The sequence below is a fragment of the Polypterus senegalus genome, chromosome 14, assembly GCF_016835505.1.
Source record: "Polypterus senegalus isolate Bchr_013 chromosome 14, ASM1683550v1, whole genome shotgun sequence".
Taxonomy (NCBI): Eukaryota; Metazoa; Chordata; class Cladistia; order Polypteriformes; family Polypteridae; genus Polypterus; species Polypterus senegalus.
The window spans coordinates 109222719-109249883 of record NC_053167.1 but is presented as its reverse complement, the minus strand read 5'-3'; the positions used below and the strand labels follow the sequence as shown (position 1 = coordinate 109249883).

The 27165-nt window shown below is 37.3% G+C and overlaps 1 protein-coding gene across 7 annotated transcripts in view; it reads right to left on the bottom strand.

The window, feature by feature from the left end:
- The window catches only part of ntng1a (netrin g1a), a 510418-nt gene that overhangs the window by 50260 nt on the left and 432993 nt on the right, over positions 1 to 27165 (bottom strand). For 2 of the 7 annotated variants that reach the window (XM_039735641.1, XM_039735643.1), the window contains exon 6: positions 19912 to 20079. The exons of 4 other annotated variants lie outside the window; for them this stretch is intronic. In XM_039735641.1, the coding sequence (XP_039591575.1) occupies positions 19912 to 20079 (168 nt within the window). Of the gene's footprint in view, positions 1 to 16377; positions 16425 to 19911; positions 20080 to 27165 lie in introns of those variants that run through there. One more of the 7 variants, XM_039735648.1, reaches the window with a different exon arrangement.

The window sequence follows — 27165 nt, the reverse complement described above, 5'->3', positions numbered from 1 at the left end:
TGCCTTGACAGCTTGCATATTGTAATCTTTTTGGTTAGCCAATGAAAGGCGTCATTTTGCTTGACTTCTCACTGAATGGAAGAAGTACGGGACAAATGCAACTTTTCCCAGAACTGCCCAAATGGCAAAACTGAGCAGATGTGGGGAGAGGGTCATGGTAAGATAGGTGACCAAGAGCCCAATGATCACTTAGGCTGGGCTCCTGTGAGCCTGTGTGGAGATGAGAGAAACGTCCGGAAGGAAATCCATCACTGCACCATTCCACCGATTTGGACTTTATGACAGAGTTGCCAGACAGAAATCTCTCCTCAGTAAAAGATGGCCACATTGACAATGTGATCAGAGTAAAAATCAAACCACGAGGTCGAAGGAATTGCCTGAAGAACTTAGATACATGATTATGTTGAGGAACAGATCTGGGGAAGGCTGCAAAAAGTAGCACAGCGGCCACCATAATTCTTAAATGAAAGATGTTTGGAAAAACCACATCTCTTCCTCAAGCTGACCACCAAACCAAACTGAGCAATTATGGGAGAGGGCCATTGTACTGTAAAAGGGGTGACCAAGAGTCTGATTGTCACTCTGGCTGAGCTCCAGAGAACTTGTGTAGAGATTAGAGCTTCCAGAAGGACATCCATCGCTTCAGAACTCCACTGATCTGGGCTTTATGGCAAAGTGGCTGAACTCTGTTTAAACTTTCAAAGGGACACTGACCAGCACAAAGCAAAGACAACACCAGAGTGGCTTAGGGACATCTCTAGGAATGTCCCAGAGTTGCCCAACCAAAGTCCGGACTTGAAGCCAATTGAACATCTCTGGAGAGACTTGAAGATAGCTATCCACTGACAGTCTCTGTTCAAACGTGATGGAGCTTAAGAGGATCTGAAGAGAAGAATGGCAGAAAATCCGCAAATCCAGGTGTATAAGGCTTGTCAAGTCATACCCAAGAAGGTAATTGCTGCCTCTTGTGCTTTAACAAAGTACTGAGTAATAGGACTGAATACTCGTGTTAATGTGATATTTCATTTTTTAATTTTTAATAAATTTAGAAAAATGTTACTTTGTCATATTGAATATTGCTTAAAGTGGGGAAATGATTTCAGCAAGATGCTACAATACAGCAAAATGCTGAAAAAGTGGTCTAAATACTTTCTGAATCTACTGTATATGATAAAAGTGTCCACTTACAATGTAGACAGACAGGTAATTACTGAGTAGTTAGTGTACTTGGGCTGTAATAAGAGGTACTGAATGGCAAGTTTTGGATTCAGTTTACATGTTTCTATCAGATTCCTAAATAGACTGCAGTTTTAAATCTAGAAATAGCTACAGGGCCTTTAGTGGGGAGCAGATGTGGTCAAAGGCAGAACAGTAAAATACTCATTAAGGCAATTAGATTCACTAAAGAACAAAAGTCTGAAAAATTATGAAAGCCACACATTGCAGGTTTTAATTTTTATCTGTTGACAGCAATTTAGTCTTTTACTTTTCCTTCTAGAGCTGTACAGCTTGAAATAAAAATAGAGTAGGACAAGATCTGCAAATATTATTTGTAATTCAGCAGCACTGAAAACTTTTGAAGAGTCTGTAAGTAGACATTTTTACATCACACACACACACACACACACACACATAAAGATATATGTGGGCAACCTGGAAAGACGCTGAACATTTAGTACTACGGGTATATTGATGTGTTTTAACATTTATGAAGCAACTGGCAATATTTGTCTAAGGGTGGCTTCGCTCAGCACTCCAAAACAGAATATATTGATTTGTGCAGCATTAGCAGGACATTAGGCCTTAAATCTTACAAAGACAGATACAGTACATCATATGCCGTACCCATTTTTTTTTTTTTATCAAAGAACAGAATATATTTTTGATTTACACTTTGCACATTGAAGATCTTAACTGTGAATCAAGTACTTTTGTTCATGGTTGGAAGTTATACTGAAGATGCTTTCAATTAAAAACCTACTTTGCTTAAATGACAACTACATATTGTATTCATGAGGCCAGCAGAAGAAGAAATGGTGATGATCGGGTATTTTGACTGATTTCCTGTAATGCACTGCACTGAAGAGAATTGAAAAGTAGAAGAAACTGAAATTCTGCGTATACATTAATGCTTGTGTCTCTGAAATTGTAATGAAGAAAGAAAGATAGAAATGGGAAACCGATTAAAATAGGTGTCAAGTACCTAAATTTCATTTACTGAAAGAGTGATTACGATACAGTAGGGATTCAGCTAATGAACTTGGCAACAACTATACCCTTCACTTGTTTTTTACTCAAGCCTTTGATTTCAAGATGTCTTAATGAATGCAGGGAACAGCTGCTAAAATGAGTTATATTAAAGCTGAAAAATAGTTTAAAAAGTCAACAAATAGCACAGGTAAAAATGTACAAAGTCAACTCTCTGAGAAATATTTTTTATACAGTAAATAGGAAGAACTATCATCATGATTCCGGAGATTTAAACAACACAAACATCCTTTTTTGTATCTGTAAAACTTTTTTCCTTGTTAAATTTGTGAATACGCTTTAATCCTTTTTTAATTCATCTCCATGCCATCATGTTGTTTTTTCTTTTTTTTTTCCCCAGAGGCCATGTTGTTGCCAGCAACTTTGCACCATTGTCACCATGTGATACCTGGAAATTGTGTTTTGTGACTTCATCAAGCAGAGGGTATTTAAGATGGCATCATGTTAGTTCCAGCATCCAAGATTTTGCTCTGCCTTCTTATGCTATAGGACTATTTGCAGCTATCACTTGTGATGTTTCACCTTCCCAGTTCAGTGCATTCACGTGGGCTTCCAGTCGGACTATTTGGAAAAACGTGAAACTGCTGATCTGCTGATCTGTTACTTTTTCTTTTAAAAAAACAACTAATCTTAACTGCATTTTTCATGGAAATAAACAGCAAACTAAATGTAGTAAATGTGTGTTACTTTACTTAAAATGTAATTTGACCAGAAAATGGGATTACTGGCTTACCCAAAGGTAAATTGAAAGGTTAGAGGGATATCACAACACAGAGGATTCTGCTAGGTTTGTTTTCTCAGAATTGTTTGACTTGTATGTGTTATGTGTAAGTCAAGTTTAAATTCCTTTATCACTAATTTTTAATTCAACAATTATTGTTGTTATTTATGTTTATTCTTTATATAATAAAGCATTTTTGCCACTTTTGTTAATTGTTTGGTTTCTATGTGTGGATCAATTTTCTGCCATGTTCCTTGTGCTTTGTGTGTGGTTCCTCAAGAGGCGGGGCCACCCATCAATCTCCATCATATTATGTGAATGCATCTACTGTTAAATTCTACTCCGTATTTCTAAAATTTGTATTTTTATACTGTATTGAGGATTTGTTCTGTTCTGTGTATTGTATTGTATTGTATTGACCCCCTTCTTTTTGACACCCACTGCACGCCCAACCTACCTGGAAAGGAGTCTCTCTTTGAATTGTCTTTCCCAAGGTTTCTTCCATTTTTTCCCTACAAGGGTTTTTTTGGGAGCTTTTTCTTGCCTTCTTAAAGAGTCAAGGCTGGGGGTCTGTCAAGAGGCAGGGCCCGTTAAAGCCCATTGCAGCACATCTTGTGTGATTTCAGGCTATACAAAAAATAAATTGTATTGTATTGTGGGATGGCTTCCTGCTCTATAAAGGCTCAGGGAAATTGCAGTTCCCCTGCATTGCACATACACATGTATGTCATGTCATTTACTAACCCACTTAATCCAGACCAGGGTAATGGGGGTGGTTGCTAGAATCTATTCCAGCTAGCCTAGGGTGCAAAGCAGAAACAAACCTTGGACAAGGTACCAGTTTTTTGCAGGTCAAATGTCAAACACACACCAGGGCCAGTTTAACATCACTAGTTCACCTAACCTGGATGTCTTTTAACAGTAGAAGGAAACTGGAGCACTGGAGGAAACCCACACAGACATGAGTAGAACATGCACACTCCACACAGGGAGGACAGTGGGACAAGAATCCAGGTCTCCTTACTGCGAGGCAGCAGTGCTACAACTGAGCCGCTGTGCTGCCCTACATGTGTAGGCTCTGGTGTTTTAATGAGATTTCCCTGTTTTGCTGTTCTTTGTGTTTACTGCCTTTTTGATATTTTTTGCTCTGTTTAAGCATTTCGAACTGTGATTTATGTATTGAGACACTGGTTTCTCTCTCCGTGGTGAGACATTGTCAGGAGACTTACTTTTTTCTTTTTTTAACCTTAAGACTTATTTCCTGTTTGAGGTCAAGTTGGGCCTAAAGCCTCCTATTTTCCTGTGTCAGGCTTGCCTTGGGATGAGATATGGTCTGTTGGTTTTTTAGCGGCCTTGCTCCTTTGACATTTTGTAGACCCAGAATCATAGCCAAAGCTGAGTCGGTAGAGCACTGATGTGGAATTTTCAATAGAAAACTAATATTTGCTGTAAAGTGATCCCTCTCTATATAGAGCTTTGACCTTTGCGGCTTCACTCTATCGCGGATTTTAAATGTAAGCATATCTAAATATATATCACAGATTTTTTGCTGGTTCACGGATTTCTGCGGACAATGGGTCTTTTAATTTATGGTACATGTTTCCTCAGTTGCTTTGCCCAGTTGATTTCATACAAGGGACGCTATTGGCAAGATGGCTGAGAAGCTACCCAATCAGAGCACATATTACATATTAAATAAAACTCCTCAATGATATACGATATGCTTCCGTGCGGTGCTTCGCATACTTGAAAGCCCAAACAGCACGTATTGATTTTTGATTGTTTGCTTGTCTCTGTCTCTCTCTCTCTGACATTCTCTGCTCCTGATGGAGGGGGTGTGAGCAGAGGGGCTGTTCGCACACTGGCCTAGAGAAAACGGACACTCCTCTAAAAAATGCTGAAAGACTACCTTCACATTGCTGCCTTCCTTGTAGCTGCTTTGTCCGGCGGTGCCTCGCATACTTAAAAGCCCAACAGCCCTATTGATTTTTGATTGTTTACTTTTCTCTCTCTTCCTCTCTCTGTCTCTCTCTCTGACATTCTCTGCTCCTGATGAGCACTCCTTTGAAGAGGAAGATATGTTTGCATTCTTTTAATTGTGAGACGGAACTGTCATCTCTGTCTTGTCATGGAGAACAGTTTAAACATTTGACTAAAGGGTGTTATTCCATGTCCTGAAGGCTCTAATAATGTTAGAAAATGTATTTAGAAGGTTGTAAACAGGTTTTCTATGCTCTGTGAAAATATTCGATTTATAAATAAAGAATCCTACTTCGCAGAAATGTATTTATCGCGGCAGACTCTGGAACGGATTAACCATGATAAACGAGGGTTGACTTTATATACAGTATGATAGCACATGAATACAGCATTAGATTAGTAACCAAAACTTTTGAAGGACTAGTTAGTGTAAAAACATATTAAGTGACATTTGACTATGATTTTTGGTTAATGTTTTGGATTATGGCGGCTTGGCATTTTGGATTTTCTTTTTCTCAGTGCCAGTTCATCATGGTAGTAAATCTAAACAACATAAAAAACCGGCTCATAATTTAGCTATCATGATTCTTGGTTTTAGGATTTTGCTATTCATTCTTGTACTACCTTAATTTGTTTTTTGGGTTAGTTTTCATTTCTATAGATATGATGATGACATCATCCACCACCATTTTAGAATGACTTTTCTTGAAGCATATCTCAGGTAGATAATTGTTTTGCATTGTTGCAGCCATGTTGTTTGTGATGATGATACCCGTTGCTAACCACATGATTCTTTAATCAGAAGCCTGTGAAACTGTTGTATTTGACTCAGAAAATTGACTGTTGCTCATATTGAGAAAGTAAGTTAATAACTAAAATGCACCAAATTCATAATTCCATCCCTAGAATAGATTGAGACAAAAAATGTATTCTTTGGATAGTGGCTTTCTACTCTTTGTCTTCAATGTAAAATCTTCCTCCTATCCCTGCTTATAGGCGCGAGTTGTCATGTATTAGGATCACTGTTTTATCTGTAAATCCTTAATAACAGTATCTCTCGAGATAAAGGTTGAGTTTTAGGGAAGTGTGCATATTATCATCTGAGGTGGGATGAAATACTGCCTGGGGTTTGTTTCCTGCCTTGCGCCCTCTGTTGGCTGGGATTGGCTCCAGCAGACCCCTGTGACCCTGTAGTTAGGATATAGCGGGTTGGATAATGGATGGATGGATGTATATTATAATGAAGATAAACTTTTATTTGCAAGTTATGAGAGAATGTTGTTTCTAAGTTGTATTTCTTTATTGAAATGTTTGATTTATGCAAAAGTTTCATCAACACATTCTGTGTTTACATTTGTACTGCTGTTATTTTTTTTTAGGTTAGATTTAATTTCTATGGTTATGTATGAGTCCTACATACTGTTTATGCCAGACACTATAGAATTATATATTACATAAAAGGATTTCTTTTTAGTTTGAAATGTTGCTCATGCAGATAATCTATTAACATCCTATTGACAACAAACAATGCTTTAACAAAATATTTATATTGAAGGTTAAGAAAATGATTATTCACACTTTTAGATAATTTCATTTGGGTTGGCTATACAGCTTTCCCTGCACAAATGTGGAAACACGGGTTGTCTGTGGTCGCATTGGCCAGGTCTAATCTATGAGTAAACATGGCCGCTCCACACTCTGTTTGTACCAAAGGAGAGCAACAAGCTATGATCCTCATTTTATGGGCTGAATGTGTACTACTGCTTTCTGCCCAACACAGAGACAGTGGTTTACAATGATTTTACAAATGGATTGAGGAATTCAAAAATGGTTGGACAACTGTTAAGTATGAAGGAGCTGTGGGACGCCCATCCACATCCTCTACTGATGACAACATTGAGCAAGTCCGTACCATGATTCTGAAGAACTGACAAGGAATTTCTCCTCTGGTATGTCTACAGCCTATAAAAAGGGGATCACTGTTTGTTGCTGTTCTTTGATGTGAAGGGAGAGTATAGAGGTCATGGTTACTCTTAGAGAACAACAAGAGAAACTAACTGTTTAAAGTTGAAACTTTGCCACTGCAACCATAGGCACACCATGTTTCCAACTGTAAACGGGTAAGCTGTACAGAAATCACAAGAAAAGAATCACAGAATTGCAGATAATTATTGACAGGTACCATAAGTATCCAGTTTTTTTGGGAATGTAATAAAGAATGATATATACATATTCAAATTAACTATATATATATATATATATATATATATATATATATATATATATATATATATATATATATATATATATATATACACATCCATTATCCAACACTGTATATCCTAACTACAGGGTTCTGCTGGAGCCAATCCCAACCAACACAGGGTGCAAGGCAGGAAACAAACCCTGGACAGGGCACCCACACAAACACCCATACACCAAGCACACACTAAGGACAATTTAGAATCGCCAATGCACCTAACCTGCATGTCTTTGGACTGCGGGAGTAAAACCGGAGTACCCGGAGGAAACCCACACAGACATAGGGAGAACATGCAAAGTCCATGCATATATATATATATATATATATATATTATATATATATATATATATATCTATATATATATATATATATATTGTGAGAGACGTCCAGGGACCTTGCCCCACCGGGATGCTGCGAGAAGGGAAGGACCAGGAGAAGGGCAGTGTCTTTCGTGGAATGGAAGAAGGCAGCCACCCTGGGTTTTATGGGGGCCATGGACCTGGGGAGCTCAACCCTGTGGAGTGACGTAGCCACCGCTAGGGGTCGCCTGGGCAACTCTGAACACTTCCGTCACTTCTGGGTGCTGTATGAAAGAGGCCACCTCACTCCACGCAGGGGCAGGAGTTGAGTGGAAGAAGACGGAGCTTCTGAGGGAGGAGTTGGAGGCGGCAGAAGAGAGAACGAGAAAGGAACTTTAATTTTGATATTTTTGTGCTCTGTGATGGGGTTTGTAAATAAACACGTGTGTTTTGGGACATTCCATGTCTGCCTGTTTGTGTCCGGGTCCGAATCTTCCACAATATATATATATATATATATATATATATATATATATATATATATATATATATATATATATACTATATATATATATACTGTATATATTTATATATATATATATATGTGTGTGTGTGTTTCCTGGTAGGTAACCACCTAGAAAATCAGATTGCGCTTCAGAACTAAGAATGTAATACTGTACTCCGATCTTCACCCTGTCAAATAAGCAAAATCAGGCGCTAAGGTCCAAGCTTCAATCCCTGTAAGGGGATGCAAAATTAAGTACACCTGACAAGCACAATAACGGTGACACATGTGTTGTGTTCTCTTTGTATTATTTGGCAGATACTGCAATATATATATATATATATATATAATTTTGTAAATTAGTAATATTTATTATTAATATTTATTAATAATACCATAATAATAATAATACCACCAAGGCTGATACTGTTTCTTGTGCCTAAAGTTACTTAACTTGATTCATGATTAGATTGGATTAAACTAGATAACATTAAATTAAATATGCTTTAGTATCTAATCTAATTTAATCAATTATTATTATTTAAGCATTATTTAAGTTTATTATTTCTTGGCCTCCAAATATCGTGATTTTAAAGTAGCGTTAAATATTAAACCCTGTATTATGCAAGATGTTTTTTAAGCTTATTATCATGTTTTATACCTCCTTTCACACACACTCTTTCCCTTTCTGAGTAATAGTTATGCAGTTACAGCTACACTTTTCATATTAAAATAATGATCTTTAAGGAGTATCACATTTCTAGTAAACAAGAGTCACAGAAGGCCATGGCAGAGGTCCCTGATTAGCAGGAGTGAAGAAAATCCCAAGCACATCTCTTCCTTATATAACTATTTTGCCAAGATTATAAATCCACCCCAATTGAACCGTAAGTCAAAAGATCCTGAATACAAATGAGTGTTTGAATAATAAAACAAGAAGAGCGTATTTTTATTCAGTTTAGCAGGAAATCAAATATTAGGACTAGTTTTGAATTCACTGTCATGTAGAAATAGGGAAATAAAATAGGCGGGATTTCAACTAAAACTACCCTGTCCTAAATGCAAAACTACTAAATTAAACCCGGATTGTCTTACTTTTTAAACTCTAGACTGGTTACTACTGGGGAACTTCAAATGTACATAAATACATGATAATGATTATACTTCTAAATGCAGTCACAGCTAAACTTCATCTTTAACCAATGATCAAAGGAAATAATGAATTTTATCCTTTTCAAACTTGAACCCAATTCAAAGCAGTAAGCTTAATGTTGGTTTTGAAAGTTATCCTAAATGTAAAAAAAAAAAAAAAAGTTCCAGGTGTCTTTTTGTTTATTGATACCACTAAATCCAACTCTCTGAATCAGTCCCTCAAAGAAAAGAGAGCACAAAACTTCAAATAATCTGCAGCGTAATTCCTCAGAAGAATCAGTGTGCTTATAAGCATATTGAAACTGTTTCTACAGAGTGCGAATTGACTATTAGAGTTTTGCATCACTTGTTGCTTAAATTTTGCCTTAATTCTGAAAGATAGAAAATATTTCAGTATTTTTCTTCAAAGAATCAAGCAAATGCAGGAAAAGCCTCAAGAAATGGAGGGATTTTCAGGTACAGTGACTGTAAGGTGATAGACCGAGTCACACTAGTGGGGAGAGAAAGTGCTGACATTCATGTTGTGTTAGAAAACAGCTGGATAGATTTAATTAAACTAAAGTCTGTGCGCAGCATTTGCTGTGGAACAAAGCTTCTTAGTAGAAGGTAGAAAATCACCTGATCTAGGAAATGGCCTAAGGTGGCAGACTAGCACTACTACCACTTTAGGTAGCTTTATCAGTACCTCACTCCATGGGCTCAGCATTCATTCCTCCTGAACACTTCATGCTGGTGTGGTTTTAAAATGTGTCTTTGCTACAAGCACATCTCAATCACACAAACTGCCTATACCACAGACTAATTCGTCATCAGTGGCGGGTCCAGGCCTAAATGTACTCTATGTCTGCAGTCCTATCAGTAGACTTCAATACTTATTTCAGTGGTGATGGAGAAATTTCGAGGGATGTGAATGCCTGACCTAATTTTTAGCAGTGACTTGTCTTTAATTTCATTATACTAGGGGGCTTCGCCCCCTGCTCGCTTCGCTCGTCAACCGCCGTGTTCGATTTTCCGGATACACACTTTTAAGATTTTTTTTTTCTTGCTATTTCATTGTTTCACTTTTATTTCCGAACTTCTGTAAAAACAATATTTGCAATCTTTCGAGTCCCAATATGCTGAATCTTTTTAATGAGGTCGTGAGACATGTGTTTAATGACTTTGTACCATAATTCAGTATAGGTTTCTCTGTTTGGAATTTTAGCACAGACAAAACGATCTACATCATCAGCAGTTAACAATTTTTTTTGCAAAATAACCAATAAATGTATGTGAGGTAAACTCCGTTTTTGAAATTCTCTGACTTAAAATTCAAAGCCTTACAATATTTACATACTTCTGACATATCACCTATGTCCATATATTCGATCTCTATTCGCCTTTTCGTTATTTCTCTGAGTAATAATTTCTTTCTTTGCGCTAATGTGATGTTTACTTTCTTTGTTTCGATACTGTCATTTTTTTCTGCTTTCATATTCTGTATCTTGCTCTGCATGTGTTTCGCGCCTACATTTTTTTTTAGTCTTTTGAATTCCAGTTTTCATTATCTCTAACCTGCTCTGCATGTGTTTGGCCCCCTTGTTTTTTAACCTCTTTATGGCGTTTTACTTTGTTTTCTACTCTGTCTTATTTCTGACCTTGCTTTGTCCTGTTTTTTTTTCAATGACACCTTGTCCATGGTGATTATTTCCCTTTTTTGAGTAATAATTTCCATTTGTTTGTGCTACTGCGAAATTACTTTTTCTTTTATACTTTCTAATTTTCCTACTTTCATATTCTTTAACTTTCTCCACATGTGTATCACACCAACGTTTTTTTTTGGAGCCTTTCGAATTCCGCTGCTTTCATAATTTCTAACCTGCTCTGCATGTGTTGTCGCAGATGGCTGGGGGGATGACCCAGCCGGGATACCTTGGAGAGCCCTGGACCTCAGAACTTCCGCCACACCAGGAAATGCCGGGGGGAAGAGGAGCAGGGACACCCGGAGTGCTTCCGGGGATACAGCCGGCACTTCCGCCACACGGGGGCGTGTTGGTGGGAGATTGCCGGGAAGCACCTGGAGCACATCCGGGTATGGATAAAAGGGGCCACCTCCCTTCATTCGAGGCTGGAATTGGGAGGAGAAGGAGACAAGGTCTGGAAGGAGATGTGGAGGCGGCCTGAAGAGTGAAGGCATTGTGTGGTGTTGGCCAGGACTTTGGGGACTCTAGGGGTTTGTGAGCACTGAACTGTGTAAATATTAGGGAAAATAAACGTGTGTTGGGTGACAACATGATGTCTGCCTGTCTGTGTCCGGGCCAGCCTCCACAGTGTATAGCGCCAATGTTTGTGAATGTGTTTATGAACTTCTACTTTGACTTTTACTCTTTGTTTTTTAATTATGAGCTGGAGGGGTTTTTTTTTTTTTAATTCCACTTGTTCCGGGCTGATAATTACTTTCCTTATTTTTTGAATTTGCATCTAGATTATTCTTTTTTGCATTTTTCTCTCCAACGCTTTTGAGTCTCTTTTCTCTGCGCTGCTTTCTTCTTCACTTAGTCGTCTACATTTTATTTATAATGTATTGTCCTTATATGCTTTATATGCGCTGAGAGCCCTGGATCTGTGTGTGCTTAACGCCTTTACTCGACTTGAGTGTTTTCCTGCCTCTGGGCTTATTTGATATTGATTGTAAGTAGGGCGTGTCTTGCAAGAATCTCATGTTCTACGTCATCGTGAGACAGTCCTGGGTCAATCTCTTGGCACAAAGTCTCATGTTTAAGGTCCCCGCGAGACGCTCCGTGGTCATTCTCTTTCATCTTGCGGTTTCTTTTAAGTGTCTTCCGTGATTTTTTTTTTATAATAGAGAGACTAGTCCTGAATGACTATGTTCAAACACATACTTTTTATAAGTAAAAAACTGCAATCAGAAGAGTTTGGATCAAACCTTCATCAGAGACTTTGTCAACCGATCACCATATGATATGTTGGCTCAGATGGCTGGAGTGCTTGTTGGACATACTTAGTAGGTTTAAATGGGCAAGACCAGTGCTCTGGTAATGCTTTGCCAAAACATCTCAGTCTGAGATTACAGCCACTCTCACCTCTAACTGAAACTGTTGTATTTTAGAAAAAGTTACAATTTAGAGTAATAACTATATAAGTACAATTAGAGGAAAGAATGGACAACATATTTCACCTGTGCAGAGGTGCTAGATTCACATTATGAAAAAAACTTTATAACTTAGGGATGCCTTGGAATAAAGGAGTCATGTGTAGTTGTCTACTAAGGATTCCCCATGCACACCTGTCATCAGACAAATAGCTGGCATAGTCCATGAAAAATAGAGCCAGGTGACAGACACAAGACACATTGGTGGGACTATGTTTCTGATCTGGGAAAACCTAATCATTTCATAAATTAGGATTTCTTGCACAAACTACTAGACTTACTGAAGGTAAGTAATAAAATAAGGTTGGATCAGAAACTTGTAATAATGTGGACACTTTTGACAATGACATACTGAGTAGAATCTATTCAGATTCAAAGTATTTTGAGACCTGGTCAAGGTGGAATGCTGGCTCATTTCAAGTCAGCCCTTGAAGACATATTAATTACAATTCTAAAAGGACTAGGTTGATTAACATTTTCTTTTTAAAAAAATTATCATTAAGCAAATTGCATCTGAGGATAGATTCTGGTCCCAATGGCTGCTGTATCTGAGTATGAGGGCTTGGAAAATGAATGAATGAGAGAATGAGAATTAAGCGTGAGCTGTGGCTGTAATCAAGGTCATGGTTCAGTTGTTTTGTTATATGTCATAAGTACAATGAAATATTTACTTGCACTCTTCTGCAGCAAAAATGTTACACTGTTTCTTTCTATAGATAATGTGTGTTTAATAATTGTGTTTGCCAATGTACTACAATAATGGGCTTTATCCGGAAAATACGAGGTAAGCTGCAAACTATGCCCACACCTTTCATTAACTGAGACCTCCATCATCAATGTAAACGGGCACAGATTTTTCTTTTAACAACATTTACTGTTTTTGTAGGAATCCACATTTTTTCCTCGTGTCTGCACCAGTTATTCTCTGGGTGCTCTGATTTTACTTGAACATCTTAAACATGTATAAGTTAAGTTAGTTGTCTACTTGAAATTGGATCTGTAAAAGTGAAAAGGTGAGAGAGAGTGCCCTGTAAAAACTGGTTGACTTTACGATGCTGCCTCCTGCTGGAGGTCTGGGGTCTCATTTATAAAGCTTTGCATGGATTTGAGTGTGAAAATATCCATACCACAAAAAAACAGAAGACTGTATACGCTAAAAAAATCTGATTTATAAACAACAATCATCTTGTAAATGTTCATAAATACCTCGAACGCTGCCTGGTTGTCACCTTGAACCAACCAAATACGAACTAACTAATCAACCTCATACATAACTAATGAACGGGTTTACATGTTAAGGGACAATAGAAGAGAGGCAAAAAACAAAACTTTGAAGAGTGCAAGTCAGAACTTCTTGTCTGTAAATCAGAGGCAAATAACTGATGGCCTAAACATAGGTGTCACCAACAAGCGCATATATATTAAATAGCAATGTGTTACTGCTACCGTGAATACCACAAACTCTATCAGCCACATCATGCCTGAAATTAAAATTTGTCCGATCTCATGTGAAGAAGCAGATTACTCGTCTTTGGCAAAATGTAAGTGCAAATGAAGGGAGAAAAAGTATATCTACGTTCTCTGATTTCAATCTGCGAATGGCCCCTGCAATTGGAGGGGTCTTATATGGTAGCATTATGCCAAAGCAATCCTGACGTTTCATCTTAGCATCACATATAACTTTTATGGTAATGAAATGTTACTGTTTACAGTTTATAGTACTAGGGTGTTGTACCGTGTTAGCCATTATAAATGTAGTGAAAAGCCAAGCAAAATGACACCTTTTATTGGCTAACTAAAACGATTACAATATGCAAGCTTTCGAGGCAACTCAGGCCCCTTCTTCAGGCAATCCTTGAAAACTTGCATGTTGTAATCTTTTTAGTTAGCCAATAATAGGTGTCATTTTGCTTGGCTTTTCACTGTTCACAGTTAACAAAAGCAGCTTCATTCTTCCTAGGTGCCCTTATAGCAATATGAGTTTTACGGTAGGAAACCGTACAGTGCTGCTAACTGGATATTTGTGCTGAGCTGTACACCCTCAGGATGAGACGTAAAATCAATGTACTGACTCTCTGTGCTCATAAAAGACCCTTGGGCATTCTTCGTAAAGAGTAGGGTATATACTGTTGTCCACCACTGCCTAGTCATTCTGGACCCCTAATTATCCCCTGTCTCTAACTAGCTATCTGTCTTACCACTTCACCATTTAACTGCTAATGGGCGGTTAGTGTACTGGTGCAGAAATGCTGCTGTCACATCATCCTGGTGAATGCTACACATTACTGGTGGTTAAATTGCACCACCATGAAGAGAACTAGGGGTCAAAACAAGGGAGTCTTGTCAAATTCCCTAAACATAAACTTTGAGTTATATTTTATGACTGCCCTTTCAAGTTTATTGGAGAAATGAAGATTAGAACTAAATGATTTTTGCTATATTACTAAATGTTTAGCTTAGTTTTGACTATTAAAGGCATACCTTATTTTTTGGGATGGACAATTTATTCAGGGTCTTATGTGCTGGTTGGCTAAATTAAGGCTGGTTGGTTGCAAGCAGTCAAAGATATAGAACTCCAATCAACCAATGCGACACATGAAATTGTGCGGTGTCATTTGGCATGACAAAAGTCCGAAAAAAAACATTTGCTGAATACATACTTAGGAATGACCATCAATTTGTCTTAAGAACAAGCACAGCATGACATATGGAAGGTCCTGCCAAGAGAACACCCAAAGCCTTAGCTTATCATAAATGATAATGAAGCAAAACATCTCATATATATAAATGAGATGTCAGTGGATGGTTGTGTTGGCAGTCAAGGCATAAAGGCCTAGGCCTTAAATAGATAAGAAGGTCATAAAATAGTTGAATGCTTTGTCTCCTGTAGAAATTCAAGTATTAAAACAGAAAAGCAGGCCGCAAGTGATCTTGAAGAACATTCACAGCAATCACAGATTTCTTTTGTAACTCTACCTCATTTTCCTATTTCAGAACTTGCTGGAGGACATTATGGCTTACAGGTTACTGATTGATATGTGTGAGGTGCTTCCATCCAGTGGCTCTGCATTCTTATTAGCTAGGAACGCACAAATGTCTGTGCTGGCCTAATGAATTGCAGTACTTAGGTGCCCCCTGTGTACTCTTCAAGGCTTTAAAAGTCGACGCTTCAACGTCTCCATTTCATCTAGATGGCAATTAGGGGTTGCATTCATAGGGTATTACTGCACCACGCTCCTTCTCCTCCTCCTCCTACACCTCGCTGAATGCAAAGAAGTCCATTGCAATGAAGAGCCAGGTTTTTGAAAAAAAAAAAAAAACAAAAAGATAATGCTAGTGGAGAGGGGAAACACATCCTGCTCCAAAACCTGAGATAACAGCAGGAATTTTACAAAAGAAAAGGAACAGTATGGTTGTTAATTACAAAGATTTCTGGAGCATATCTAAAGGTATTAATCTGTATTTGGGTAAAGAGCAAACAAAATCATACATAATGATTTACAGTTCTAAATAGAGCGTGACCCACTTCTTATTATATGAGAGTTACGATTCAAATCCAGGTCAATGTTTACTTAAAAAAATGAACAAATAAACCAGGAAGAAGCTCTGGTATATAGGTGTTAAAAGAGCTCCTGTGACTTAACTTTGTTTAATGTTTGTTGTGAGAAAATTTACATTTATATTATATTTTTATATTGTGTGAATCTGCAGGGAACTGGAAAATTACTCCTTTCAGTGATGTTTTTTTTTTTTTTCTAAATTAATTCACAGTTCAGACCAACAAGGTTATTATTTTATATTTCTGTCACACAGAAAAAAGGGCTTCACACTTACCTTGCAGAATGTAAAAATCAATTAGATACTGATGCTGGCTGTATGCACCCTCAATGGTAAAATGAAAAATTCTTTGAACATGCGTTAAATTCCTAATTTGAAAATAACAGCAGTGTTCATTATTATGAGTCACTGTATAGATAATAGGCTTGCTTCAGATTTGCTCACCTATCATTATGTACTTTTGGCTGAAGCTTACAAAAAATGTTCAAGGCGTATTCAAGGGTTCCATTTCCAGCCAAACTTAAAAACTGTTAATGAAAGTGCAGCGATTTAGACAGTAAGTAATAAAGAAAGTGTTCCTGAAATCAAGGAAACATGAGAAATGACAGATTATTTACAGAGTCACTGATGTTTGGTCTTTGGAATAAACATATGGAGTGAATGAGGCATAGGGGAAATGTAAGGAAAGCTCCTCTGATGGCTGAACTCACTCGAAGGGGCATTACGTTAGCAGAAGTCGCCTTTTATGTAATGAAAATCAAATAAAATAGAAGGTGGCATATTTAAACTAAATGAGTCCAGGAAAAATGTCAGATTATCATTAATAATATAATCAACTTTTTAAAAAACTTTGCTGTATTTCATATTATTGAAGAACATATGGATATAAAGGAATACTACACCCAAAAATACTTTTTTTATGTTATTTACCCATGCAGTTTTTAGTGATGGCCCAGAAAAAAATTGTAGATTGGAGAGAAAAAAGATTATGATAATAATAAAAGGTAATAATGTACAACAGCAAATAATGTAAAAAATGTCCTTGGAAAAAGCAAAAAAAAAAAAATCTCCCATAATCCAGATGGAAGTTATCCAGTCATATGCTCAAAACACATTTTCTTGGTACAGTATTGTTGAACAGATTATTCTGGAATTGTCAGTGGACATAATAAGCAAGATAACCAAAGCCTCATGAAAATAACTTTTTAAATTCAAGAGCAACATCTCCTTCTCATTTATTGTTGAAGAACCATGTCTTTTTATATACTGTATATGTGTGTGTGTGTACACAGCCATGACTCAGTTAACAACATCTTGACTAATGATGCTGTGCTTTAATGACAGAGATTCCATACCGATACAATAAATGAAATCGAACAGCATCAATACAACATTGTAAGTTGTCGTAAAACAGTAATATTATTTCTGTATTTCAATAATTACTATTAAGTTGTGTGATGCATGTATCATGCTGATGTTAGGTCAGGTTACTTAAGGTTAGGTTAGATTAAGGTATGTTACGTCAGGGCGGGTATGTACATGACACATCATTGTGGTGAAAATGGCACAAAATCTGCAGCGGAAATGACATGAGATACACATGAAAATGACAGGAAATACTAACTAACTAACTAACTAACGATAGACTGGTCGGAACCATATGTTGTCATTAAGTGAGACACGACTGAAAATACTGTATGTATGTGTGTGTATATATGTATATATATATATACTGTATATACACACACACATACAGGTTGAGTCAAAATGATGTTAACATTTGAATGGCAGAAACAATTTATTCACAAAACATACTTAATTTTTCATCCTGTTCGCCATCATGTTTAACACATGTACCATATGTGGTACATAAACTGTCCACAAAAATTGTATATAAGTATATACATAACAGTACCATTAGTGTTAATATAATTTTGACTCACCCTATATATATATATATATATATATATATATATATACTTACACGTGTGCACTTGGCAGTCAGCTTAACGACTTTGATGATGGTAGTTACTCATCAAACCAGGGTTTGGTGCAGTGTGCTAATTATTTCTTTCTTCCTCCCTTTGCAGAATGGAAAATTGACAGCTGTTCCACCACTAATGTCACTTCCGTTGTCCTACCTTCTAGAAAAGATAAGTACTCTGCCTTTGTAAAATGGTTCATTTGTTTTTGTTTGTTTTCATTGCACAGGACAACGGACATGCTCCAAACCTTTTGTTTTACAATATACACAGTAGGCTAGAAAGCTGTTTTTTGACGTTTGTTTAGTACACAACACCATCATCCCTCAGAAGCCAACAGGGAAGCTGGGTCAACAATACTCCCCTATGCAACTGGATGCTGGATTTTCTGGAAGAGAAACAAACCCCAGACATTCTGCATTGGAAACACCATCTCCAGTACCATAAGATTGAGCATGGCAAACTTCTTTTCACTCCGCTGACCCATGACTGCACTGCTGGCACCGCTGTGTACAGCTCTAACACCATCATTAAATTTGATGAGGACACAACAGTGGTGGGTCTCATCAGCAAAGGGAATGAGTCAGCTTATACAACAGAAAAACAACGATTGGTGGACTGGTGTAAGTGCAACAATGCTCTTAGTAGTTTATATGCAGTACATTTGTTTCATTTGCTGCTACTGTTGCTTTTTTATTATTAATTGTTGTTATCATTTATTTATTTATATATCTATATATTTATAGTATAGTTCTTTACTTGTATTTATGTCTATGTTGCACTGCAGTCCTAAAGGAAGTGTTTGCTGCAATATGGTGTATGAATGTTATGACAATGAAACCACTTGACTTGCAAAAGCATGCATATTGTACATTATGAGCATACGACTAGATAAGTGACATGAGGTTTATATGACACAAATAACACAAGCTTTTATTGTTTTTGTCTTTCTTCCATGGACGTGTTTCACATCATTTGACATTGTACAGCATTGGCCACTATTGGCTTCTATTATATCATTAACCTTTTCTCTCCATTCTGTATGAAAAGATGAGATTTTTTTTTTCTTGGCCACCAGTACAAAGTATATGGGGTAAGTAACATGTAAAAAATATAATTTTTTTTTAGCTCATTTTGCTCATTTAAGTTATGTAACCTTTAAATTTTTAAGCCTACTAAATCCAATTCAAGAATGTAGAGGATGGTATAAAGAAGCTTAAGATGCAAAGCATACACAACCCTGGATGGGATGCCAGTCATTTGGAGGGTTCACTCACACACAAACACAATGACTCTGACAATAAGTGCAATGTACATAATTCTGGAATATTGGAAAGAAATCAATATAACCCGTGGGAAATTCTGAGATACAAGAAAATGTGAACTAAACAGAGAATTCAGGCCTAGGATATTAGATCCATGATACAGGAGAACTGCATCGCTCTACTACCCTCATGTGGTACACGTGATCCTGAAAGACAGTTATGAACTGGGACACACTCCATTGAATAGCACACCTTCATGGGGCAAATTTAGAGTGGCCTGCTATCCGAACTTTTAAGATGGACCTGAAGAAAAATCAACACAGACATACTTGAAGAATGAATTAACTCCATGACAGTGATTTAATGAGAGAACTGTGAGACAGCTGTGGTAACGGCTAAAACACAATGCCACCCATAGCTTCCTTGTGCCTGCCTTCTTCGTGACCCTATTACAAGTAATACACTTTCACAAATTTCTTCCATTATAAAATGTTGTTTTCAATATATTTTATAAAATGCATTGCAATGAAAACTGCTTAAAAATGAAGACTCTGGCAAGCATTTCAGTGATTTTTTTTTTTGGCTGGCATGAAGAGGCTGCAAAAGCAAAGCTAGCAAATTAGTAAAGGAAATAACAAACAAAATCTTGTAAAATGTCAGCGATGACTTAAGCTATTTGCAAAAAACCTGAAGAGTAAGAATGCAGCAGTCGAAAACTGTCAAGACAGCAAACAGTCAGAAAATAAAATTAGAAGGCTGAAACTGACCTATGCAAACATTTTCATCATCCAGCTCTGCGGAAGTGTTTCTGTAGAAGCCAAGCCGGCATAACTGACAGTGCTGACCTCTAGTGTTGTGTTTACAGCTCACGCAAATGACAGTATTTAGCAGGTCGATGTAACTGCACCGATTGGAGTGGCCGAAGCATTCACAGTCTTGCAAGGAAGAAAAGAAATGTATACAAAAATGTATACGGCAGCAAAGAGAGAGCAGATTACATGCGTGATTAGGATGATGAATGCATACAATGGCTGCATGTTGGCACAAACACAAACAGCGCTGTCAAATGTCACTTGGCTGCAGACATATCATGGGCTACTATGCATGTTGCTGGGTAGCAGAGAAGTCAGGCATATGGAAGGCAATGAATGGACATCCAGATCACTACAGCAACGCAGAAAGCTATGCAACACTCCACAAACTGCAAGAATCTGAGGAATTTAAACAGGTTGGCCGATATCTGATAGGGCATGATTATATCATGCAATGCACAGGTACACAGCACACGTTTACTTATTTTATTTTATTTGTTTAGTTTTTGCAAGACTGATTTCCTAAACTTATAAATGAGTTGGGACTCTGAAAGCACACCTGGACTTCAGTCTTAATATTACCAATCAAATAGAGCTCACTGAAATTCCATCTTATTGAAAATGAAAAACTTTGTGAATATAAATAAATATAGATGCTCTACAATAACACACTTATGCATTATTGTGAAACTTTTATTGGGCAATGGAAATGCCTCAGTTAAACTATAGTTTTAATTTGAGTATTAGGAAAACATCCTTTCATACCCCAAACATGCTAATCAATTACAAGTACGTGGGAAGTCCAAGCCTATCCCAGCAGCACAATGTGCAAGAAGGAACCAACTCTGCATGGGATTCCAAATCATTGCAAGGCACATTTACTTAACAAAATGCCCATTTGGACTGACCAGCTGTTCACGCATGTATGTCATGGGCACTTGGAAGAAAACCTAGAGAAAATAAGTACAAACATAGGGAGAACAAGCAGATTACAAACAGGGAGCTGGGATTAGGTGGAAAACCCAGGTCTGGTTACCATGATGCTAACAACTGTGCCATCAAAACTATACATGAATTAGTCATTTTACCTCTACAGCAGGTATATGCTGCAATTTATTAAAATTATTACATTAATAAATACACATAGCTGATAGTCACTAGGACAATGTGTCCTGTGCTTTGCATAGTCAAGACTATAGTCAGCTGTTATATCAGTTGTTAATGCTACAAGTTAAGTAAAAAATCTGGGTCTCTGTTGTTTATCTGATTGAACAGAGAATACAATAGATATGAAAGGCACTATATGACAGATTGTATAAAAAATGTGCTGACGCTGACTCTTGCATTGGCCTTGGAATGACATCAGCATGGTGTTAGCATCAGCATGAGCATGAGCTGGTATTATATATTCAAATGAGCAGCTTTAGGACCAGTTGCAAGGAGAGAAGTCTTTTACAGTCACACAGTCACCATTCTAGTGTGGTTAAAACGATCAGACCGTGGAAGGACAGCGAGCTACCTTAAAGTGTGATGAATTGAGCAATAATCTACTAAGTCAGATAGATAGATAGATAGATAGATAGATAGATAGATAGATAGATAGATAGATAGATAGATCTGTGTATACGGTATACACCAAAAATCTGTAAAACTTTACCAAGAGAAATACACATGGCTAACATTGTGGATGCTTTAAAAAAAAAAAAACTCCTAAAAACCCACTTTTTAATTTGACTTTTTTGGAGCTACATTTCTTAATTTACTGTACGTGCACTGTATGATCATATTCTTCAATGAATTTGCAATCCTTATTAATCTCTTCTTTTTTCTGCTTTTTTTTCCTTTAGTGCCATTTTGCACCACCACCTGGTTAAAGTCCTGTGCAGCCGCTTGTGATGACTGAATAAAAGCAAAAACCCCAAATGTCCATGAGACCCACTGCATCAAATCCCTAGGATGAGGCCTAAAAAACAATAAGGAATGATTTAAGTACATTTATGTTATGTGGGGGCTGGGTGGTCTTTTGGCCTTTGGACCCCTACAGATTTTGCTTTTATCTCCAGGGTATGTAAAGTTTTATTATTTTTTTCTGTCTGACCTATCATCTAAACTTATCATCTGACTCATCTTTAGAGATTAAAAAAAAGATTCTATGTACAGTATAAGGACTTTACTTTTCTAATAGTTTTATATCTATTTTCTGTAATTGTGTATTGATTTATTTTTGTTTGTTATTTAGTCATTATTATTCTTATCTAATTTGAATTTGCATTTATTTTCTTATAACTATTTTCATGATATCTTGTAAAGCAACTTGTGTTGGATCATGTGTATGAAAATGTATGATAAAAGTAAATGTTATTGTTATGTAACAGCGCTGACTCTTTCATCAGACCAGGGATGACATCAGCACTGAATCAGCAGCAGTATGAGATGGCATTCCATCAGTGAAATGAGCAGCTTCAGAGCCAACTGCAGGGGTGCCTATAAAAAAGTCACACCTACTGCGGTCACACAATTACCATTCTAGTGTGGCTAATGTAATGATCCTCTAGGTCAGATTGGGGCGAGCACTTAGTGAGTGCTAAGATAGATAGATAGATAGATAGATAGATAGATAGATAGATAGATAAGAAACACTACATGATAGATGGAAGAAAACCTAGAGAAAATGAATACAAATACAGGGAGAAAAAGCAGATTACACACAGGGAGCTGGGATTAGGTGGAAAACCCATGTCTGGTTCTCATGATGCTAACAACTGTGCCATCAAAACTACACATGAATTAGTCATTTTACTTCTACAGCAGGTATATTGTCCAATTTTTTAAAATTATGACATTAATAAATATACGTGGTTGATAGTCACTAGGACAATGTGTCCTGTGCTCTGCATACTCAAGACGTCTGTGACAGCTGTTATATCAGTTGCTAATGCTACAAGTTAAGTTCAAAGTCTGGATCTCTGTTGCTTATCTGTTTGAACAGTGAATACAATAGATATGAAAGGCACTATATGACAGATTGTATAAAAAAATGTGCTGACGCTGAGTCTTGCATTGGCCTTGGAATGAAATCAGCATGGTGTCAGCATGAGCATGAGCATGAGCTGGTATTATATATTCAAATGAGCAGCTTTAGGACCAGTTGCAAGGAGAGAAGTCTTTTACAGTCACACAGTCACCATTCTAGTGTGGTTAAAACGATCAGACCATGGAAGGACAGTGAGCTACCTTAAAGTGTGACGAATTAAGCAATAATCCACTAAGTCAGATAGATAGATAGATAGGTAGATAGATAGATAGATAGATAGATAGATAGATAGATAGATATAAATGTGTATGTGAACAGTTCATACTTTATCAAATAATGGGCTATGTTTTAATAGATACACTTCAAAATGCCAAAATTCAAATGCCTTTATTAAAATGTAATTGTCCTGGCAAGAATATTTCACGGAGGTTTTCGGACCATTGCAATTTGTATTTAATTAACACAATTCCTGCCATGTTCTCTGCCACAGCATGATTCCAATACAGTTTAAAAGAGAAGCCTATGAGTTAATAAAGTGCTTGCTCATCTTGACGTGAATAAATGTTTTTAACTTCCAGATTTGTAACCACTGCCTCTGAATATTTTTTCAAATCAAATCTTTTCTGTAACCTTTGAAGAATAAATGTAAATAGTTACATGCAGGACTCTAGTGAGGTAAGCCACCGATCCCCAGCAAGCGAGGAATCACAGCCACTAACACTTTCTTTTCTTCTGCCTGCAGACAGGAGGACAAGCCCAGAGATGGACCGTGAAAATAGTTCCAGCCTTGCCCGAAGCTCCAATCCCTTCCATTCCAGGATCTATTTAAAAAAAACAATTGTACCAAAAGTCTGCGTTCACTTGGGAACCCACTTCTGAATGGTTTGGAGCTCTGACAAAGAGACTTATTTTGAGAGTCACAGAGCATTGGCAAGCCTGGGCTGCCCTGGATGTGAGATGGCCACAATTTTCTTTGATTCCTTTTTTCTTATTTTTGGCTTCATTAAATAAGGGAACCTGGTTGGCCCCCAACCCTTTATATTCTCTTTTGCTTCTTCTCAGTACAATATATAGACATACACACAATCACATATAGCTTAGGCTTTTGTTTTCTTGCAGATTAAAAGTGCTAATTGCACTATTTTAGTCTCTCGTTTTTTTAAAAAAATGAATGATTATCATACCACAATCCATTTATATTTAACATCAGAATTATTCTTTAATTTTAATTTGTACTTTTATACTATTTGAGACCATTAATTCACCAGCAGTATTTAAAGATATGGAAAAGAAGACCCCATTTACTTAAATCTGATTATCAGTGGAGTGTCCCCTACCAAAACCACCTCTTTTAACTGTAGATGACTTCATATTCTGTTTTATTGCTGATGTCTTGATTACTCCATGAATGTTATGATGAATGCAGTAAGCTTCTACACTGTACTGGATATATTAATATTGTATTAAAATATGCAAGACGAGTGAAATTCAATGCATCTTTCTATTCCTTGAGCTATTTAATCCCTCCAAGGGTTATGAATTTAGCATTGATTTTGGAATTACTGTACATGCTTGTATTTCTCACTACTTGGTATCAAGGGGTACAAAAACACTTAATGCACAGTAACTCAAATATGTTGGTTTATGTCTGTTTTACTCGACCTGCTGAAGTTTATCCAATCTCAGAAGTTAAACTACAATGGGATTTGTCATTTCTTAGATCAGGGGTGTCGAACTCCAGGCCGGGAGGGTCGCAGTGGCTGTGGGTTTTCATTCTAACCCTTTTCCTAATCAGTGACCAGTTTTCACTGCTAATTAAACTTCTTTTCCCTTAATTTTAATAGCCTTGGTTTTAAAGATTTAGTCCTCTGAATTTATTCCTTTCTTCATTAAATGACAGGCAATCAGAAATGAGATGTGAAACGAGCCAACAGATGACCAGTTAAACTGGGATTTCAAACTCCAACCAATCTCTTAATGAGCCTGACCTGATCCTTGCTGTTAATTAAACCCGTTATTTTAATTGCATGGCTTATTGCTGCTCTCATTCTGCCACAGCAGACATTTCCAAAATTGTTGATTTTCTATTTTTTTCTAAGAACACCGTTAAGATGTTTTGGTGACCTGAGAGATCAGCCTTACCAAGACCATCACCTTTCCTTATTTTCAGATATTGTGTGATGGGCGCAGGTGAACTGGTCATGTGGCGCCTTGTTTTGTATCTCATTATTGTTTGGCTGCTAATTAAGGAAAAAGAAACAAACAAGGGGACTGAGTCAAGTTAATTAAAACTAAAGCAAAATAAGTTAATTAACAGCAAAAACTGATCACTACTGAAGAAGATGGTGAGAATGAAAACCTGTAGCCAATGCGGCACTCCAGGACTGGAGTTCGACACCCATGTCTTAGATGGTAGACCTCCATGTGTTTCTAGTCAAAGTGAGTTGGGGGCTCAGCAGATTTCACACTTTGCAGGATTAGAACTGTTATAAAAATTTGAAAATATGGGACACCATATGGGCAACCTGGTTTTGAACAGAATGTCAGCAGATGTGAACAAACAGTATGTCATTGAAAGCCACATCACCTTTTTCACAAAAGAGAGTAGATCTATTATGCCCTGATTGAGGTTTCAGCAGGACATCTCTTTATAGGGAATCCTCCATTAAAATGTTAAAGTGTAATCTTCTATTCCATTCATATATGCAAACCTTCACATTTCTGGAATGTGGAAAGAAACTGGAGTAGCTAGAGAATGCTCATGTAGACACAAGGAATATGCAAAAATCCAGAAAAACCTTGGCCAAGTCAGGATTTGAACATAAGACCGATAATTTATGAGGCAGCAGTGCCAATCACTGTGCCACCGTTCATAACAGCTAAATTGTTTTATGCTCATATCCATATTGTAAATTTCATGCCATATTTTCTTATAATTGTATCGAGACCTTCTTGTAATTTATATTTTATGACAAAACTTGCAACTTCAGGCTGCATGGTGTCAGCAGTGGGGTTACTCTGGACATGAATTCATGATACACAATCAGTAGAGTGCCTTTAAACTAGACCTGGTGGTAATTCCGGAGCACGTCTTAAAGTCATGCTGCTCTTTTTAACTCTTTCAGGGTGCAAGCTAACTTTTGTCGATATTCAGGGGTAGAGGCCGGTAATCAGCGGTAACAAGACTTGCTGTTACGTTTTAGTTCGATTCTCTTTGCTAGAAGGAAAGTTAGCTTTGCTGATTTGACCCCTATTCCTTGCGCATGCATGACTAGCAAAGAGCAAACAACCTCTAAAATGGCATCAACATCTGGCGACAGATTGAAATGAATGTGCAAAGGAAAATGCTCCGTGGATGACATTTTGTGTATGATCGCTGAATTGGAGGACTCCGATTTTGATGCAAGAGATATGGAGATAGATATCAAAAATGAAAGTGAGGAACCAGCATCAGTAACAGCATCATGTTTGTGTAGCTGATGGTCCTGTAGCAGCATTCACCTAAGAGGACCACCATTTACAATGACAAAAGGTACAAAACAGATTGCGTTGCACTGCAAGTGCCACTGCTGCACAAAAACAACTAGGCAGCTGGCCCACCATGCATTCCTGCTGGCCATTAAGCCGCTACTGTGCAGCCGCTGCTGCCAGAAATAGCAAACAGGCGCCACACTCAGTCACAGCATGCAGCAACAGACTTTTTATGTTGATTTATGTGTGAAACTATTGCTTTGTGTGCATTTTAGAAATCTGAGTTTTTTGGAAAAATATTCAGAGTCAATTCCATGGAAGCTCACATTGGCACCCACAATATGAATCCCTAGGAAAACCAAATTTCTAAAGAAAAGTAAGCAGCCTTTGAAAGGTTCAGACAGTCATGTTGCATGATGTTTTCTTTGGATGGAAACTTCCCACCTGCCACAAGAGGAATCCCTTTACTTGTAAAAGTCAGCTAGAAGAAACTGCAATGGACTTCTAGTACTTCTCCATTAGAACAGTCTGTTGGCTGAAGTGTTAAATACTTGTGATTGGAGCTGCATTTCCTTCTGCTAACATTCTGGGGATCAGATGAAAGCAAACATGGAACATCATGTGCATGTTCCTCCTGGATTATGAGGTAACTGTACCCAAATTGTTTTTGAAGGAAAATAGTGGATGAATGTACTGTAATAGAA